This window comes from Sander lucioperca, chromosome 18, assembly GCF_008315115.2.
Source record: "Sander lucioperca isolate FBNREF2018 chromosome 18, SLUC_FBN_1.2, whole genome shotgun sequence".
Lineage (NCBI taxonomy): Eukaryota > Metazoa > Chordata > Actinopteri > Perciformes > Percidae > Sander > Sander lucioperca.
Window position 1 is genome coordinate 9,573,635 of NC_050190.1, and position 18,865 is coordinate 9,592,499.

Genomic DNA, 18,865 nt, shown 5'->3' on the forward strand with positions numbered 1-18,865 from the left:
GTTGATGTTACATTCCTGTGCTCTTCGTAACTGTCAATAATGTGTCGATCAGAAACAAAAGGCTGTATAAAATAAATTTAAAAAAAGAAAAAGAAAAACCTGTAGCATAAGTGTATTTATGGTTCTTTTACACTCAATGATGAAACATCAGGATAGGAAAAAGAAAACTAAAGAAAAACGCGTATAGTTCATAAACATTGTGCAGGCTAATTGAATTGATGTTCACATTAACTTAGGAACCAAGGGTTGCATTAAGTAAATAATTAGGTTTATTAACACAACAGTTACTAACAACAACAATGACAACAACCTACAAATAATCATACCGATCACATTTCTACAAGTCGCAATTGGTGAAGTTCTTTGACTTATTAAATTCCGACAGCACTTGAAGGCGGCGTCAGGCTGCACTGCATACGCGCCGTGGCGGAGAGCGAAGATGGCGGAGAATAATGTCGAACCAGAGCAGTACTGGAGCGACCGGGCCCTGGACACGGCCGAAGACACTCTTGTTGCAATGGAAACCCTGTTGGCCACACTGAGAGCCTTTGAAGACGTACTCAGGCAACAAGAAATATCCATAGCATCTTCCACGGAGTACTGCGACAACTTCTGTCAGGTACTGTGTACATGCAATATCGAAGCTATCGTTAGCTTAACGTTAGCTCACCCAGGGTTGTTTTTCCTCGTAGGCTGCAAGCTAAGTAGATAGCTAGCTAGCTAGCTAGCTAATCTGCGATGGCTACTGGCCTGCTAGCTACCTGGTCAAGTTTAGGGTTGTTTTATAACCAGGGAGCTATTCAACATTGTGTATGTTTATTCATATTCACGTATGCATATAATTTAACGCTAAAACAATTTAACTTAACGTTAATACAATGGGGCTAATGTTAATATACAGTGACAGATGAATATGTTGCCTGTTTGCTGGTTCAAGTTGTTACAGTAAGATAATTCATACAACTGGTTTAGCTCTGTCTTGTTTCAAAACATGCTGGCAAAACGGGAAACCTAACACATGTATGCACATGACATTGCCACAGTTTACACATTATGCATAATTGCATGTGTGCTGGGCGTGGCACCATCGCGGTATGTTTATCCGAATTTACTCGTTTGTGGCTAGTAGCGACTGCGAAATGTCATTTTGGTCATTTTCGAAAGTTGTAACAATCAACATTTGGATTTCTAGCTATATCTTTGGTTATAGTGTCGAATTCTGCGCAGCCAAGCACTTGTTTTTTATGTTAAAATGGAATGGCAATGTTGCGGATGTGCCATGTTATATCTTTTCACTTACTAACTAACAATGGAGATGCGCTCTTTTCTGATTAACCTCATGTCCAATATCAGATTACAGCAATAACTCATTAAATGTACATAACTTAGTGTTTAAACACTTCAGACTTGGATACATGTGGCTAATTACTTTTAATTTCCACTGTGTTTTAAATGTAATGCTTTTTTGTGTGTAGATATTAAACAAAAAGTTTGTTGTATTTATTTTCTGCTGAAGTCGGAAGTAGTCAGGATGTAGTTAGTACACTGATATGCGTCTCCAGGGTTGAGACCTTATTCTTGGCTCGCTTTGAGAGGGAACCATATATTTAGACTAAAGGGAATTAATTTAGTGCGTCTGCAGACACAAGTAGGAACCGGCAAGGGTCAGGCTGTCTGGAAAACGGGACTCCTGGGATGTTGGTAGTGATGCTGATTTAATGTGTGGAGCAGCAGGCTACACACAGGTGACACACTGATGTTGACTCCTCTGTGCCTGGGGACAGTTGACAGTAAAGACAATATTTACTACAAACAACACTGTGCTCTCTGTTAAAGGTAAAGAGTCAATAAGGGAACATTAACAGTTTTCTGTAATGTATTATTTCTTGTTATCTGTAACTTTTTATGTTAATAGAGCAATTTAGAAAAATGCATTTTTATGTTTGTCAATATTGTTTAATGAAGAAAGGAAATGAAGCTTGCATTCATTACAAAAACGCATTTGAGTAGTCTTAAAATATATAAAGTCAAAGTCTGAAAAAGTAAAAACATGCAACAGTACACATGCATCTCCTTGGGTCAGTTCTTTTTGTGCATGTTGGCTCACTATTGAATGTTCTGGGTTATCATGCTGTACAGTCAAGTCCCCAGAGGCCCAATCAGGAGTGTCTCACAACAGGCAGTGTCAGCTGGGATCAATCAGGTTTAGGGTGGTATTCCCCCCCAGGGAGAAAGCCCCTGTTTCACATCCACAACTGTATTTTTTTTAATTTTTTTTTTAAATTGTTTGCATTTTGTGATGTTTGTGTGTGTATTTATAGGCACTGATGCACTATGCTGGGAGCAGGAACTCCATGGAGCATGGTCTGCCTCTTCTGGAGGTCTACTGTCTGTCCATAAACTGTTTTGGTGCGGCCCGATCCCACCTCACTGCAGAGTCCGACAGAGTGGCCCTTGTTTTGAAGAGACTAGCTTTGTGAGTACTGAAAAAAAAATCCAGTAAAAAGAAATGCAAATATAGGCTGCAGCGAGTATATCTTATGTGCACACTTATATCACACAGGTTGTGTTGTGGAGAACTTTAATTGTTCACTATATGGATTTAAGGTGGAAAGGTCAGCTTCTTTAATTATTGAATCTTTAATAGCCTGGCAACACATGCCTGCAATTATTAGTGTGCCTCATATAGTCTTAATTCAGTCATTTTCTTCAGACATTTAACTGAGGCTGTACAGTAGATGATTCACTTAGATGCACCCTTCATATACAGTACCTGACTGGATGAATGCACAGCTAGCTGGGTTGTCATTTGTCTTTTCGCCCGATTTTTCAAATTTCCAAAACTGTTCTGGAAATATCAGGTTTCTTCAAAACTATCCACGAAAGCGAGTTTCTAAGGGCCAAGCAAAGCGGTCTCGTCAGCTTCTTCGTTCATGTTCACTGTGGTTTGTTGTTGTCGGAAGTCAAGAACGCTAGTTGGTGCTCCAGTATAATCGGTCTGTCGAAACTCATTCATTGAAAAATGTTCCGCGGTGCAAAAATAAGTGTGGTTAAAATTATGTTATTTATTTTTTGCGTAATTAATCTTAATTTAAAGTCCCGTAATTAATTAATCTTAACGCGTTAAAGTCCCGGCCCATATATATATATATATATATATATATATATATATAATTTTTATTTATTTATTTATTTATTTTTTGGATCTACAATAATTCTCCAAGCTTTTTTCTTGCAGCGCCTGGTATAAATATCCTTTTAGGCAGAGTAGGGCACCGCGTATGTTCAGCCGAACAAACCACTGTTTACTATTGACCTTTAACAAAGCAAAAGTAACGTTATGTCTTATCCGATTAATCAATGGAATAATTGGTAGAATACTCGACTACTACAATAAGCGATAGCTGCAGCCCTACTGACATGACTTAAATTAGGTCATTTAGAGATTCATAATGTATTTTGGTTAATTGCCAAGCCCACATATTCCGGCTTCAATTACATTCCTTCCATCTGCAAATGGAGGTTTGTTCAGTGTTTTCAGCTGAATACAAATTTTTATATGAAGGATCTTTTAATAGTTACCTTGTAGAAGTTAAATTTAACTCCTAGCAGATGGACTTCTGATGTGATACAACCTCAAAAACATGTCTCCACCATTCCTTTCATTTTCAAACAAGCCTTTTTGACATGTTTAATGCATCAATATGTAAAGCTGACTCTTCTAAAACAATACAGAGCTAGAGAATACCTTGTGGTTCCATCAGAAATTAAGGTAGTATCACAGACTGTAGTTGAGATGTATATGTTCAGACTTAATACTTGCAATTTTTCTTTTTGGTTAAGAATATAACTATATAATTAATAATATAATATAATTTTTTTTTTTGCAGGAGCTGTTTTGAACTGTTGCTGTCAGTGCCTGAGAATGAAATCCCGTATGAAGCCTGGGTTCAGTTCCACCACTCTGTTCAGGTAAAGGGACCTTATTTCAAAACAATTTTTGCTGATGGGTTGCAGTCTTAAGTCCTAGAGAAAGTAATCTAATTAACAAATCAAGCACAGTGTTGCACAATAGTTGCCTGCATTAATCACAAGAATCACGTTGTTTTGTCATTTTAAATAATAATTACATTTACCAGCAGAGTTAAAAAAACTAGGCAGCTTAAGCCGAGCTGTAATCAAGTTTCATTTCCAGACCTGAACACTGGTGTTCAAAAGACAGTTTTTGTTGTTAAGAGTAAATACATTGGGTCTACAAATTATGGTGTGTAATGTGAACTAATGGCCTTGTAAGTAGTGCATTTGGTAAACTCAGTATCTGATTACATTTTCACATGATAATAGTGGAAGAGAACCACGGTATAGTAAAATAGGGCTTAATGTATTAGATTTTTTGGTTAATATTCTGATTTTCAAGAAGGAACCAAACTAATTGTTCTTTTTAAAATTGTATTTAGATATAACATTTTTGTGTGTCTATTGCAGATTTCCCATGATACCTTGTTACAGTTTGGAAGCACAGACCTCCAAGCTTTACTCCAGATCACAGGAGAAGGCGGAGCATGGAGCAACCCTGTCCTTACATCGCTCCTCACCGGCCAGCCCACCAACCCAGAAGAAGGTTGGAATCTAGTTAAGCAGTTAACTCATTTAGGTCATTTAATTTGGACACAACGGCACAGGTTTTACCTTTCATTGTCACATTGGCCGTGTCATGGTAGTTTGCTAATCAGATCTTTGCATTTTATTGCTAGTTGATGCATACATCAGTTTGGAGGGCGAGGGCTTCATGGAGATGCGGGTGAAGCACCTGGAGAAGATGGGCGAAGTGGCCAAAGCAGTGGTGCTGGCCAAAGCTTGCACTGAATGCAGCTTCATCTCAAACCAAGCTACCTTTCGTCAAACTTATGTCTCCCTGCTTTGTCACCTGCTGCCCAATGAAGAGGCCATCACGGAGGTATTATCACACTTTGTGTTTGTATACAGGAAGAGGAATACTTGCACTAGACTTTCGGCAACGGCAACAACAGTATGTAGATAGAAAGTAGCCAAACCACTGTAGGATTTTCTCAAAGTAAGTGCTAAATTCTGTGTATCTCAGTCACTGAGATAATCATGATGGTCATGTTGTTCTACTACAGAAATAGGTGACTAAAAATATACTTCCAAACACTGGTTTCCAACCAGGGGTATTTGTACTTCTGCAGTTGCCAGAGGATAATTGATTGTTGTGTAGCTCAACTGATTTGAACAAATAGAATTTACTATTTGATTTAAAAAAAAAAAAAAAAAAAAAGTTGAGTTAGCTGTAAAACCTACTACATGTTGCGATCAAGATTGCATGAAAACTAATTAGCTAGTGAGCAGAGAGGTCTAAATAGTTAGTTAAAACTGATGGCTAAATAGTTGAAATTTCCAGCTTCTGCTCAACTTAATTTGATTTATTATTTATCACGAACAATCAACAATGTTGCAAAAGAAAACAAAAAAAAATTAAAACCACAAAATAAAACCCAAACAATCAGAATTTACCAAAGACCAAAACATTTTTTATTACAAAACGAATAGATATGCAAATACAGCATACAATATTTCAGGTCTTACAATAACTTGCAACAATACGTTTACATTACAAATTCCATTTCTACGTTTCGGTCTATTCCTTTCTGTATTGGTCAAATACTGATTTCTTTAATCTATTTTTGAACTGAATGATATTATGGCTCTGTTTGATGTCATTGTTCAGTCCATTCCATAAGGTCGCCCCACAAACTGAAACACACATGCTTTTAACCGCAGTTCGCACAAGAGGTTGTTTGAACATACATTGTCCTTAAATGATATCCCCCGTCTCTATCATTAAACATTGTGTGTATGTTACATGGTAAATTATTTTCTTTAACTTTAAACAAATTGTGCAGTTTTGAATTTAACAATGTCCATAAATTTCAGCAAATGCGAATTCAAAAACAGATGATTAGTATGCTCATAATACCTTGTGTGATATATTATCCTGATTGCTCTTTTTTGCAATGTGCAAATATTTTGTAAGGTGCTTTTGTAGGTATTTCCCCAAACTTCCACACAATATAACATATATGGTAAAATAAGCGTGCAATACAGAGTATGTAGTGTATTTTGGTTCAATATGTATCTAGTTTTGCTCAATATACCAATACTCCTGGCCATCTTCATGCACAGATATTTAGGCTATGTTTAGACGGAAACGATTTGAAGAGAAAACGCAAAAGTGGTGTTGCGTTCTCACTTTTTATTCCGCGTTTAGACAAGCGTTATGGGGGGAAATCTGCGTGCATATGGTGACGCAAAAGTGTGTGAAATGATCGACGATCCACCAAGTCTGCGCGCCTGCGTAGAACCTTCCTTCTACTTGTCTCCCTCTCCTCTCCCTAGTAGCGCGAAGCGAACAACAAAAGCTGACAATTTTGTCTGGACAGGCGAGGAGGTGGAGTTATTGCTCCAAACAATGCACACAGACACACACACATGCGGCACACACACACACACACACACACACACACACGGTTTCACATTTTTGCGTTTTTTAAGCCCCAAAAATGCCGTCGCCGTCTAAACGAAAGGCACATCTGATAAAATATTTTGTTGTTTTCACCCGCGAGCATATTCGTGTAATCAGGGCTTTAATGTGGGGCTTCCAGCTGCTGCTATATGAAGAGGGCAGGATGTGATCTCCCAGAGCTCTGTCTGAGTCCAGATGAAGCACCATCTATTGTCAGCAGATGCACACACACACTGGACATATTTGCAAGTCAAGCATTTTTATAATAAATAAAGTGAGAGAATAGAGTTTATCTGCGCCACCTCCAAAAATAGAGCCCTCCAATAGTCTGAAAAGGCTTTATAGGTCTTTAGATTGATGCACAGAATAATTGTGCCATCTGTAATTACTTTCCACATGTAATGACAGAGTTGTTAATGACTCAGGCAATGATATGTGCATTTTTTTATTTTAAACACATACTTTCGTAGCAGTAGTGCCGTCTGTCTCCATTCCCACACCTTTTCTTGGTATGCTGTCAGTTAATAACCTTGTATGTCCAATTTTAAAAGCTCATGCTTTGCATAGACAAACAAGGAATTTGACTCCAGTAATCTTTACTCACTTACTTCACAAGTACAACACTTAACATATTAAGAATAAAACAGAGATGAGAAGAGTTAAGCATATGAAAAATAGTGTACAGTATAAAAATACAATAGAATTTACAATTTTACAAAAAATATACAAAAGAGAGGGAAGGAATAGTGCAATATCGGTCAGTAGATTTTAGGATTTAAATATGAGTACAGTGCAAGGCAGATCAATGCAATGGTAAAATATTAATAACAATATTGTAATTTTAGGATTGAAATAGACATGAGGTAGATGAGCAGAACAGTGGTGGTTGACTTTGTTCAGTGTAAGGGTGGGGGCTATTTTTGAGTGTTCAACAGAGTGACTGCTTGGCGAAAGAAACTGTCTCTGTGTCGGCTGGTTTTGGCGAACAGTGCCCTGTATCGCCTACCAGAGGGACGGAGGTTGAACAGTTTGTGACCAGGATGTGAGGGGTCTGCAGAGATTTTTGCTGCCCTTTTCCTGACCCTGGACCGATACTGGTGTTGAGGGAAAACCTTTTGTGCGTGAGGGGTGTGATAATGGGTGCTTTTCAAACCTGCAGTAAAAGTCGTTCAGGTCGTCAGCCAGTCTGGGATTTTCTGCAGGGTGGGGGGATGGTCTCTTGTAATCTGTGATCTTTCGGAGGCCTCTCCAAACTGATGCAGGGTCAGTGAGGTCATTTAGGTCTGTAGCTGCAGCTTCAAAAACGCTCCAGTTGGTGCAGTCAAAGCAAGCCGGCAACTCCAGCTTTGATTCCCTTGTCCATTTCTTTACAGTCTTTGCCACAGGTTTGGAAGTTTTTAGTTTTTGCTTGTAGGTTGGGATGAGATGAAGCAGACAGTGGTCGGAGAGCCCTAGAGTTGCCTGGGGAACGGCGTGATAGGCATCCTTTAAACAGTGGTCTAGTGTTTTTGTCCCTAGTGGGAATCTTGATATGCTATCTGTATTTATGGAGTTCCTGATTGAATCTGGCGTTGTTAAAATCCCCAACAATAATGACGAGAGAGTCCAGGTGATTTTTCTCTGTCTATTATCTGGTCGGTTAACTGTTGTAGCGCGTCTGCTTACGCAGGCTTGAGGTGGAATGTAAACACCGACCATAACAAACGAGGAAACTCCCGCGGAGAATAGAAGGGCTTACAGTTTAGTAAGAGTAAGTGAGGGCTGCACGTCTTTTTCAACACTGTAGCATCCGTACACCAACCTTTGTTTAAATAGAAGCAGATTCCACCGCCTTTCGTTTTCCCCGAGAGCTCTGTGTTGCGGTCCGCCCGAATGAGTTGGAAACCAGGCAGCTGAAGTACGCTGTCCAGGATGCGTTGACAGAGCCAGGTTTCCGTGAAACACAGGGCGGCGGATTTGTGAAAGTCCGAGTTGTTGTGATTGAGAAGCAGCAGCTCATCCATCCGAGACCGGACATTTGCCAGGTGAATGGCCAAAAGTGAGGTGCGTAGGGTTGGGTGATGTCCCCTAAATTGGCAGTTGACGATGCTTACAGTAAAACATGGCAATGGACGATGATATCGTCGTCGGGGGATACGCACTTTTTATTTTACTGTATCTTACTATGTCTTTACATAAATATTTAGTTCTACTACTAAGGGGCAACAGTTAACATAGAAACAGTCAGACATACATTTGAATGCCCTCTGTAAATGCTGCCCTGCTGGCAGGGGCAGTTTTTTTAGAACTTGACCTACTTTCACTTAACTACGGTGCAGTAAAGTCAATCAGTTCTCCGTGATCTGTGTAACAACAGTACAGTGGGACGTTTGCCTTCAACAGAGCAACAGTAATAACCTAATATACCAGCATTACTGAGATTAAACTACATTCTCGGTTATATTTGCACCGAATAACACATTCAATAAACAGAAACATAACTCTTGCAGCGCACATGAACAGATGCACAATATTAGCTCACACATAAAATGGCACCCTCGTGAATTAGCCTACTGTTGCTAACGTACATTCATAAATCCTGCATAACATCGTCCCGTACCTACAGGACATCAGACTTACTTATTGATGCATGCACACAGTAGTGTCGACAAACTTAGTCCAATGAGGGGAGAAAGGAAAGTGTGATAGCGTTCCACGTTAATGTTTTTTTCCTCTCTTGCTCGAGACCGCTGTGTCCAACGTTACTAGATGGTAGAGCGAGCTACAACTGAAAGGGAGATAGAGAGACTGTATCACTACAGCCAATCCAGTCTGCTCAAAGACATGTTTGAACTTGCAATATCATTTTACTAAAGCTTTGATATAACTTATCTGAGCGTGTCCTGTGAATTGATTTTCTGGTCCACCAGTCAAGAACACTTAAAAGTTAAAGGAGCGAGGGGAAGTGACCAAATTGGAGTCCGATTACATTTGGCCTTTTTGGGCCAGACCAGAACCGGTCAACGGTCACACTTTAACCTTCAGTATGTGCCCCCAGATCATATTCATCTGTGACCATCTGGCTCAAAGAACATCTTATCCAGTGTTTCTATTTGTGCGTTACTACTGCAGTTTTTGTGTATATGAATGTTAGGTCACAGTGTGTGTATGTGTTAGGTGTTAACTTCCCCCCCTGACCTTGGCAGGATGGGAGCGTTTGAGGCAGCACTGTCTTATCATACAGCGGTTATGTCTCCAGTCATCTGTGGAGACATAGAGTTGAACTACTACTCTGCCTGAGACAGGTTATGACCTACTGCTGTAATGTTGGACACTGACCTGAATGAGACCTGAGGTACCACTGTCTCAACTTACACAGCATGAGTTCATAAGCTGGAAATTCTACCACCATCTTCAACACTTATTTATAGTATTTTTATCATTTTGGGAATCATTTACATGCACAAAATATAAGACCTTGATTATTGTTTAAATATTGTCCTTTCTTCTTAACATTAAGAATCCTGAATAATAACTGGTCTGTTGTCGCCTGTACTGTATTTTGCCACATCACCCTGACATTGGTGTATGACTAATCAAAATGTCTAGATGTGCAAAATGTGTCTTTGATTTGTGTTTCATATATTTACACAAATTATATCAGACGCCCTTGGATCGTTTGTTTTCAAGATTCTTTTTCAGCTGATGCTTTGAATTCATGAAAGACAGTGCGTGTGATAAAGTTTTCTGGCTGTTATCAAACTGTTGACATCACAGTTATAGTTGTCAGAACATGCTGGGTCTTCTTTTAATAGTACAGATAGTCAGGAAAGTGGGAATAGAGAGGGGATGACACACATTCAGACCTCCCATCAGACCCAGGGCCACTGCCAAGGACTCAACTTACATAGGGCATTCACTCTACTGGGTGAGCTAGAGGTCGCCTGAACATGCTGGGTCACTGGTGTGTCATGGGTCTGTGTTGATGACATTTTCTGGTCGTTTCAACTTTGTCTCTCCCAATACGTTTCGTTACCAGTGCCCTCTTTTTCCCATGTTTAAAATCTGTATACCTCACTGTGAAACTGGAATCATGTTAATGTAAGATTTGATGAGGCCAGGGATTGCTGTGGCACTAAAAACTGTGCCTAAATGAATAATTACTGATAGCGAAAACACAATTTTGAAATGACAAGGAAACTGCATTAAATGAGGATCACGTCATGATCAATGACCAATCCGTTTCATAAGGTCAGTATTGGCTCCGGTACCGATCCGGCATATCATATTGGTGCATCCCTAGTTAACATGTTCTTCAGCACAGTTGCTCACTGGGTATAGAGGAGTGAAATTTACCGGTATTTATTCAAATTAAACAATGCTTGGAGAGTGTGTTGTCTGTAATGATGTTTTCTAAGCAGCCAATGTTGTGTTTACTCCCTGAACAGATATCCAGACTTGACTGTAAGGATGTACTGGAGATCACATGTAATTTGGAGACCGAGGGGGAGGAGAACACTGCCTTCATTTTGTGCACAACTTTCCTGACACAGCAGCTTCAGCAGCAGAGTCTTTACTGTTCCTGGTGAGTAGTCCCTGTTTGGTGCAAAAAGCTTGGGTGGACTGAATGTATTACGCATCATGTATTTATGACCAGGGGTTAAAGTGGGCCAGAATGGTGTTCTGACACCTTTGATCAATCTAATTGGCAGTTTCATACATCAGTGTTTCCTGTTTGTTTAAAAAAAAAAAAAAAAAAAAAGGCCAAATAGCCATTCCAGCATTTCCTCTATTCATCCTCAGTCAATGAACAGTGTCTGTGGTTAGTTTACATATCTAATAATATCAGGACAGTTTACTATCTAAACTGGTAAAATCAGAAGATCAGACGTGGTAAAGATCACATTGTCTGTAACGTAACGGTTACAAACAAGCTCGGTAGTGAACGACGCAGTACCGTGCTGCAGATCCGGTGTTTTTAGCTGAACTAGACAGAGAGCATTTGTTTAAAACAGATTGGTGATGCTGTTTTGCCCTTATTGTGCTCCGTGAAGTTAGCTGTAACTGAATGTAGCCCAGATGTGTTTTATGTGTATTCTGTGTCGGACTCCATTTTAAAAAAAAAAAAAATAATAATAATAAAAAAATAAAAATAAAAATAAAAATAGCCTTTGTCATGTCATATGGTAACTTAGGAGGCAATTTGGCCTTGTGTCTTCTTATTAATTTGGCATGCAATTAACACACCAGTCATACATTTGTTTTATTTGAAAACTCAACTGCTGGCATTTGCTCCTGGTGTTCTTCACCACTGTTTTGGAAGTAACAAGTGAACTAGCTTTAAAAGTGCTGTGTAGTGCAGGGTACTTCAACGTTTTTCAAACCAAGGACCCCTTAACTGAAAAAGAGACAGAGCAGGGACCTACATACTACATATTTTATATAATAAAGTTGCATATTAAACTAGGCCTACAATAATGTATAGGGAAGCCTAAAGCCTTTTATACATACATGCATACATACATTTTTTACATTTTTAGAATACTAAGCTATTAAAATAATAATTTTTTGGCCTGATTTGATAAATCATCTTTTAATGTTAAACATACATACGTATCTGTGGTAGCAGATACTACGATGGTATCTGTGGATGGCTATCGTAGTGACTACTTTATAGGCCAGTAAGCCTATCATCAGTGGGGATTTATATTTGCTAATAATATGTTGGATTCATGTTAAGACATTTTAATTTTTGAAAAACTTTCACCTGCCTGATACCACTTTAACCCCTGTTTTGTTATCTACAGTCAAATAGAAAATGGAAATAAAACTCATTTGATCTTTGTTTTTGTTGTGGTCATGAGAGTGCCAGTGAAGTGTGAGTATATTTTTGAGAAAGAGAAAATTAGAATATTAATTCATTTTCTTGGCTTTTTTTATCCAAAGGGAGTTGACTCTGTTGTGGAGTAAGCTTCAAAGGAGGATTGACCCCTCGTTAATGTCTCTTCTGGAACGATGCCTTCAGCTAGGTGCCATTGCCAAAACGGTCCACCATTTGCTTTGCCTGGTCCGTGTCATTCAGACAGAGGTGAGCCCAACAGTCATACTGTCCATTTCTTTGCTGGATTTGAGATGGTACATTTCTTATATAAGGCTCCTTTTCAACCAGTTAATTCTAGGTGCTAAGGAGCCATAGGAACTAAACTGAGGAACTAATAGTTTTCTTAGCAAGTGTTTCCACCACATCTGAAGAATCAAATAAATTTGGCAAATTAGTCTCATAACAGACTAAAAAACAACGCCATTGTACGACGAACAATTTTCACACGAGGAAACAACAACATAGTCTCTGATGTTTGTTTGGGGATAATAATAATGGAGACTATAAGGTGGAAAGGGAGACCTTTTTACAGGAGGTATAAACGCAAAAAAATGTCATCCCTGTTTTAATGTATTATTTCATTTTGAATTGCAATGATATTTTATCTACAGAGTTTCAGAATGTGATAAATGTAAAACGTGATTTAAAAAAAATAAATAAATAAAAAAACTATGATTATTTGATGGAAATAATGCTGATAATATATTACTTTATTTTCAGACGGAGGAAATGGGGGTACCTGCCTCAGTAGAACTTTGTGTCAAAGCCCTTCAACTTCCAAAGCTGGATGACTCAGAAACAAGGATCTCTGTCTGTAAGACAGTGTCCTGCCTTCTTCCAGGGGACCTAGAAGTGTTGCGTGCCTGTTTACTCACAGAGTTCCTGCTTGGCCCCAGCCAGGAGGTCTTTGGGTCCCTTAAGGAGCTTTACTTACGCCCAGACCAAAAGTATGACCAGGAAAATGAGGTTATTCCCAACTCACTACGCTGCGAGTTGCTACTAGCTCTGAAAGCATACTGGCCTTTTGACCCTGAATTCTGGGACTGGAAAACTCTCAAGTACCACTGCATAACCCTTCTAGGGCTGATGCCGGAGTCCGACGGGGAAGAGGAGGAGGCAGTAGACAAAAGAGAGAAGGGTAAACGACATGAGCCACAGGGAATCACAGTGAAAGTAGAATCTGAGCACCAAAAGAAGATTAATGGAAGTCTTGATGGTCATGAGCAGCAGGATAAAAAGCAGTCTTCCAACTTACCAGAAATCCAAGGAGAATCGGAGACAAAGAAACACAAGTTCTGCTGTCAAATTTGTATGAGGTTGGTCACTGACACCCAAATCATTCACCACTCCAAAAGGCATGCAGAGGACAACAGGCACCCCTGCCCTGTGTGCTTGAAAAAGTTTAAGAGCAGAAAGGAACTCGTTCCTCACCTGAAAGAACATGTGCCGAGTGAAACACATCTGAACAAAAACAATATAAAGAAAGAGGACGGGCAGAAACAGGTGGATGAGGATGATGATATTGAACCAGGTGAGATCACCATAGACCCTTCCTTAATGCAGTTTTACAAATCCACACATGATCCTGAAGTGCTGCACCACATTGTGCAACAAGCCAAAACTTTGAAGGAGAAGAATGTGGACGGTGACGAGCATGTAACATTTGAATACATTGACCAACACTTCAGTGTGCAGAACCGGGATGAGTATCCGTGTCCAGGAACCGGGTGCACTCGGACTTTTAAACATTCCAAGTACCTGTATGTCCATTTAAAGTCAGAGCACAAAGGTGATGACAATGTGAAACATTTTCATCAGATGAGAGACAGGCGGGAGAAGTGTGTTTTTTGTAGACGCCATTTTGTCTCTGCACACCATTACCGCAAACATCGTAGACTTCACTATGGTAATCAGCCTTACATGTGTGTGGTTCTAGGTTGTGGCGATCAGTTTAGGACTTCCAATGAACTTGTCCTGCACAAACAGACCCATGGCTATCACCTAAACTACCAATGTGAGTTGAAAGGCTGTTACGTCACTTGCTCTGACTTGGGACAAATCTATCACCATGAAGCACAGCATTTCAGAGATGCAGCATTTACCTGCTCTAGCTCTGAATGTAGTAAATTCTATTTATCTAAAAAAGAATTCATAAAGCATTTATCCACACACAACATCACCTTCTCTGAAGAAGACTTTGAGGCTCAAAGAAAGGCAAAGCGGAAACTTCTTAAGGCGGTTACTGAAGCGACAACCCGCCTTAATAAGTCAGTTGATACAGAAGAGACTGTAAATGGAGATGTCCTAACATCTTCCTCAGTAAGTTGTGCCTCCTCTTTGCAAGAATCTGACAGCAAGGAGCCCAAAGCAACGATGACCTCGGTAGCTGTGTGTTTTGATGGAAGTAAGTTCACCTGTGGTTTTGAGAAGTGTGGCATGACTTTCTCCAGAGCCAGAGATGTCCAGAGGCATCTGAAATGTGCCCACCCAGAACACCTTAAACTGGAGAACAAAGCACACAAACATGACAAAGAGCGGGATTCAAAGTCCAAAGGGATAAAGACTGAAAATGAGCCAGAGGGTGTGGAAAAGGGAAAAGATGAGCGATTGACTCCATTTCAACCTGTGGAGGCTGGCAAAGAAAGAAAAGTAGCCACTCATCCCAAAAACAGTGAAACTCTTCAATGCTTCTCAAGCCTTCAAACAGAAAATGATGCTCTGAGTGAAATTCTTATTGGGCTCAGTAAACTGGACCTGAATTCTTCATCACCTCACAGTGTGCCAAGTGAGCCCCCTCAGCCCGACCCAGAGTCTAATGCATCACAAATCTCTCTTCATCAGGCAATAATGGCAAAGCCCCCTGTTGTGTTGCTTCAGAAGAGGCCCCCACATCCGCCTGAGGAAAAGGTACAAGTCAAAGCTAAAAAAGCATCAGCAGCGGATGAAGAACGCAGTGTCGAATCATTAGCCACTGCTAAGCCATATATATGTGAGATGAAAGGTTGCAGCTTCAGGACTGCTCAGAGTTACAGCTTAATGCGACACTATAACAGCAAACATGGCCGCACAGTTGAACAGGCCAGAAGGTTGACTTCTCTGAAAAATACATCATTTAAGCCTTATGTGTGCCAACTTTGTTCCAAAAGTCACAGAGAAAAACATGTGTTGCGGGCCCACTACATTCAAATACATAACCTGAGTGGGACTTTGGTTGACAAAATAAGCTGTGCATCTGTACGGTACGAGGGAAAAAAAGACCCTTCCAAGCATACATCTCAGCACCTGACAAAGCATGGTCTAAAAGTGAAGAAGAAAGAGATCCCCAAGTTGCAATGCCAACAGGAGAAAAAAAACTCAACTGTTGTAAGGGAAAATGCACAAAACTTTGACAATCATTCTCCATCTAAGAAGGAAGGAGAGGATGAGGCAGAGAGTAGAAAGGAAGACAACGAACAGAAGGGAGAAAGCGAGGATAGGACCACACAACAGGTCAGAACTACAAGACGTTTGGTAGCAAAAAGTAACCTCTGCTATATATTGGATAAATTCAGTAAACCCTTTCATTGTGTAGCAAAAAATTGTGATGCCGCTTTTTCTACCCAGGGAGGCCTTGTGCGCCACCTACAGTTGATACATCATTACAATCGCTCTCAGCTCTTGTTGGAAAAAGATTTTGATGCGCATCACAGTCCAGAAGTCCGAAAAGAGCCTGCCAAGAAAAGGCATCCGCCAAACTCGGATGAACCTCAGCCCCAATACAAGTGTCACTTTGCCAACTGTAGCGCTTCCTACCACCTTAAAAGCAGCCTAGTTCGTCACACTCGTGATAGCCACTCACAACCACCAGAGCTAATAAGGTGCAAGTTTGAAGGCTGTACAAAAGTGTTCAGCCATGATGATGCTCTTAAAAAACATGTGATTTATAGTCACTGTGAGGACTACGATTCACTGGTGGTATGTCTGCAGAGCACTCACAAAAAGTCAGTTACTGGATGCCAAAAGAAGCTTATTGTCGCACCACAGAATCCTCCGAAAGAAGAACCTGTTTCAACCACCACGCAGGTTGAGGGATTGAGTCCCAAGCCTCAAGTGACTGCCCAGTCAGAGGAAATGGGTGAGGAGGCGGCTGTGGAGAAGAAAGTGTCAGGAGAAAAAAAGAGAGCGAAAAGATATTCTTACAGCCGTTATGTCTTCAGATCTCATGAAGAAGCACTACAGATGTGCCAAGACCGCTGTATGCGTGTGGCCTACCCTTGCATGGTTCAGGACTGTGATTCTGTCGTCAGGTACATTGGCAGCTTGCACCGTCACTACATGAGTGTTCACAGCATGCGTCGAAAAGATCTTGTTAAGAATGAAGAAAAGCTGGTTTTTAATGCTGAGCAGCTGGAGGAACTGATTCAAAGGGAGTCGGCCAGGCCAACAGTTACAGGAGCGTCTTCCCCAAATGGAGTTCGCAAAATGGAGTATCAGGCAGAGCCAGAAAACGCAGAGGGACTGCCTGCACCCATGAACTTACACTCCATTAAGGCAGACACACCGGAGGAAGATAATCATGATCCACTGGGATTTCCAGAGGAGAAAGAGGAGGAGCCACCCCCTGCTGTGAGAAATGGAGTTCTTGTTGGTGCAGATGAGGTGCTTTACGGTGAGCCGAGCACCGGCGGGCACACTGAAGACTCTGCTGCAGCAACACAGAACAGTCCGAAACAGGAGGAGAGATTAAGCTTGGATAAAATCAAACCTCTTCTTCGCCCCCTCACTGTTGACCTCTCGCCACCATGTTCCCTGCGCTTTACTGCAGATGAGGGCTTCCAAAACGTATCAGGCACCAAGGATGGTGGTAAAATGTACAGGTCAGCTCTGTTGCCTGCTCCTCCTGTTCGCCAGCCACTAAAACGGAAAAATGAATTGTCTGGACTGCCTTTAAATTTGAAAGACACTCAGCCTTGTAGCCCTTCTCAACGCACTTTCGACATTGATGCTTATAAGCCTATGGGCTTTGAGTCCTCATTCCTGAGGTTCATACAAGAGACAACCCCGAAAGACAAAAATGCATTGCTGGTGAAAAGGCGAGACTCTTTCAGACGTAGTTGTTCGGTTAAGGAGAACAACCAGCTGGGAATCTCTCACAGCCGCAGCAGACGCACTCATTCCCCACTGCTGAAGCCCCATGCTATGACTGGAGACTTCACATCAGTCCAAAACTTGAAGTCCATCTTGGACAAAGCCCTGACTGGGTGTGGGGACCTGGCTATTAAGCAGCTTCAGTACCTCAGACCTGTGGTGGTCCTGGGGAGACCAGTGTGCACCACCACCCTGCCTGACCTCTTCCAATCAGACACCAACAACAGCAAACTGCTTCTTGGAAGTTAGTTTAACTGAACACCTTTTTAACATAGCTATGACAAATGACTTTGTATTTTCACAAGCTGTACCAGTATTTTTCTTTCTCCAAGTATAGTATTTTTTTTTTAAGTTGTTGAACTGAAGAATTTATAGAAATGAAATAGCATCAAGACAAAAACAAGCTTAAACAGTGCACATCCGATTCAAGTGGATTGTTATTAGATATTGTTATGAAATCATTCAGATAACACTTATGTTAACTCATGATCACAATTGTGTATATACTATAGTTCTCCAATATAAATGTACAGATTTTCAGATTGTTAGAAATGGTCAGTAGCATATTGCAAGGCCTTCTCAGTTGTGTGAAATGTGACTGAAAAAACATTTCCTTACTACAAAGTTCTTGAGGAATATGTTTGCTTGTTTTTTGTTTTTTTTACCTCAGTTTATATTAAAGCAGTGTTGGGGTGCAGTGGACTGATGTTGGCAAACATGTATGTAACACTTTCTAAAGAAATAAATGTAAAACATGGAAACAAATATGAAGCCCTTTTACTTCCCTGAATTGTGTTAGAGGAACAAATCCCCCAAAAAGGTGTTACCCCTACCTGACTGTTTTAAACCTAACCATGTTTTTAACATTAATAAATAACTTTAATATGTCTGTTTTTGAAATAAATGGTTGTATAAAATAGTTTATTTGGTTGATGTTTGGATCCTCCCCAAAACCGAAAATAGTGAAAATGTAGGCTTCTCCAAAAAGAATAGCATCTGCCTTATCACATGTATCTCTTGAAATAATAAACATAATGTCACTAAATCTGTAGATAAGGCTGGATTACCATCCATTCTTTTTTGTTTGGGAATATGAATATGTGCAATTAAAAGAGCATCAACTGACATGGTAGTGGCCTTCAGGTAGGTCGAGATCTGATGTGACTGTGGTGCACATTCTTTACAAATGTGTTAAAATTTAAGTAATAAACAAAACCTGGATCCATGCAATATTGCAACATAAGAATACTGTTCACACTGCACAGAAAATGGGAAGAGAGAGCAGCTAATTTTTGTCCTGGGGGCCCCCAAACATCATGGACACACACACACACACA

General features: G+C 40.3%; 1 protein-coding gene across 1 annotated transcript; it reads left to right on the plus strand.

The window, feature by feature from the left end:
• The first annotated feature begins 365 nt into the window (after nucleotides 1-365).
• Nucleotides 366-18,570, plus strand: rlf (RLF zinc finger). The gene is made up of 8 exons (XM_031282653.2): nucleotides 366-619; nucleotides 2,322-2,476; nucleotides 3,891-3,972; nucleotides 4,486-4,621; nucleotides 4,755-4,957; nucleotides 10,969-11,105; nucleotides 12,467-12,608; nucleotides 13,122-18,570. Exons 1-8 carry the CDS (start codon nucleotides 440-442, stop codon nucleotides 17,775-17,777), a joined length of 5,691 nt encoding a protein of 1,896 aa, XP_031138513.2. The 5' UTR covers nucleotides 366-439; the 3' UTR covers nucleotides 17,778-18,570.
• The last annotated feature ends 295 nt before the right edge of the window (nucleotides 18,571-18,865 follow it).

Coding starts and splice junctions, on each gene's coding strand:
- rlf (XM_031282653.2), top strand. CDS start 440: ATGGCGGAGAATAATGTCGAACCAGAGCAGTACTGGAGCGACCGGGCC. Junction 2,477..3,890: donor GTTTTGAAGAGACTAGCTTT/GTGAGTACTGAA, acceptor TTTTTTTTGCAG/GAGCTGTTTTGAACTGTTGC. Junction 3,973..4,485: donor AGTTCCACCACTCTGTTCAG/GTAAAGGGACCT, acceptor TGTCTATTGCAG/ATTTCCCATGATACCTTGTT.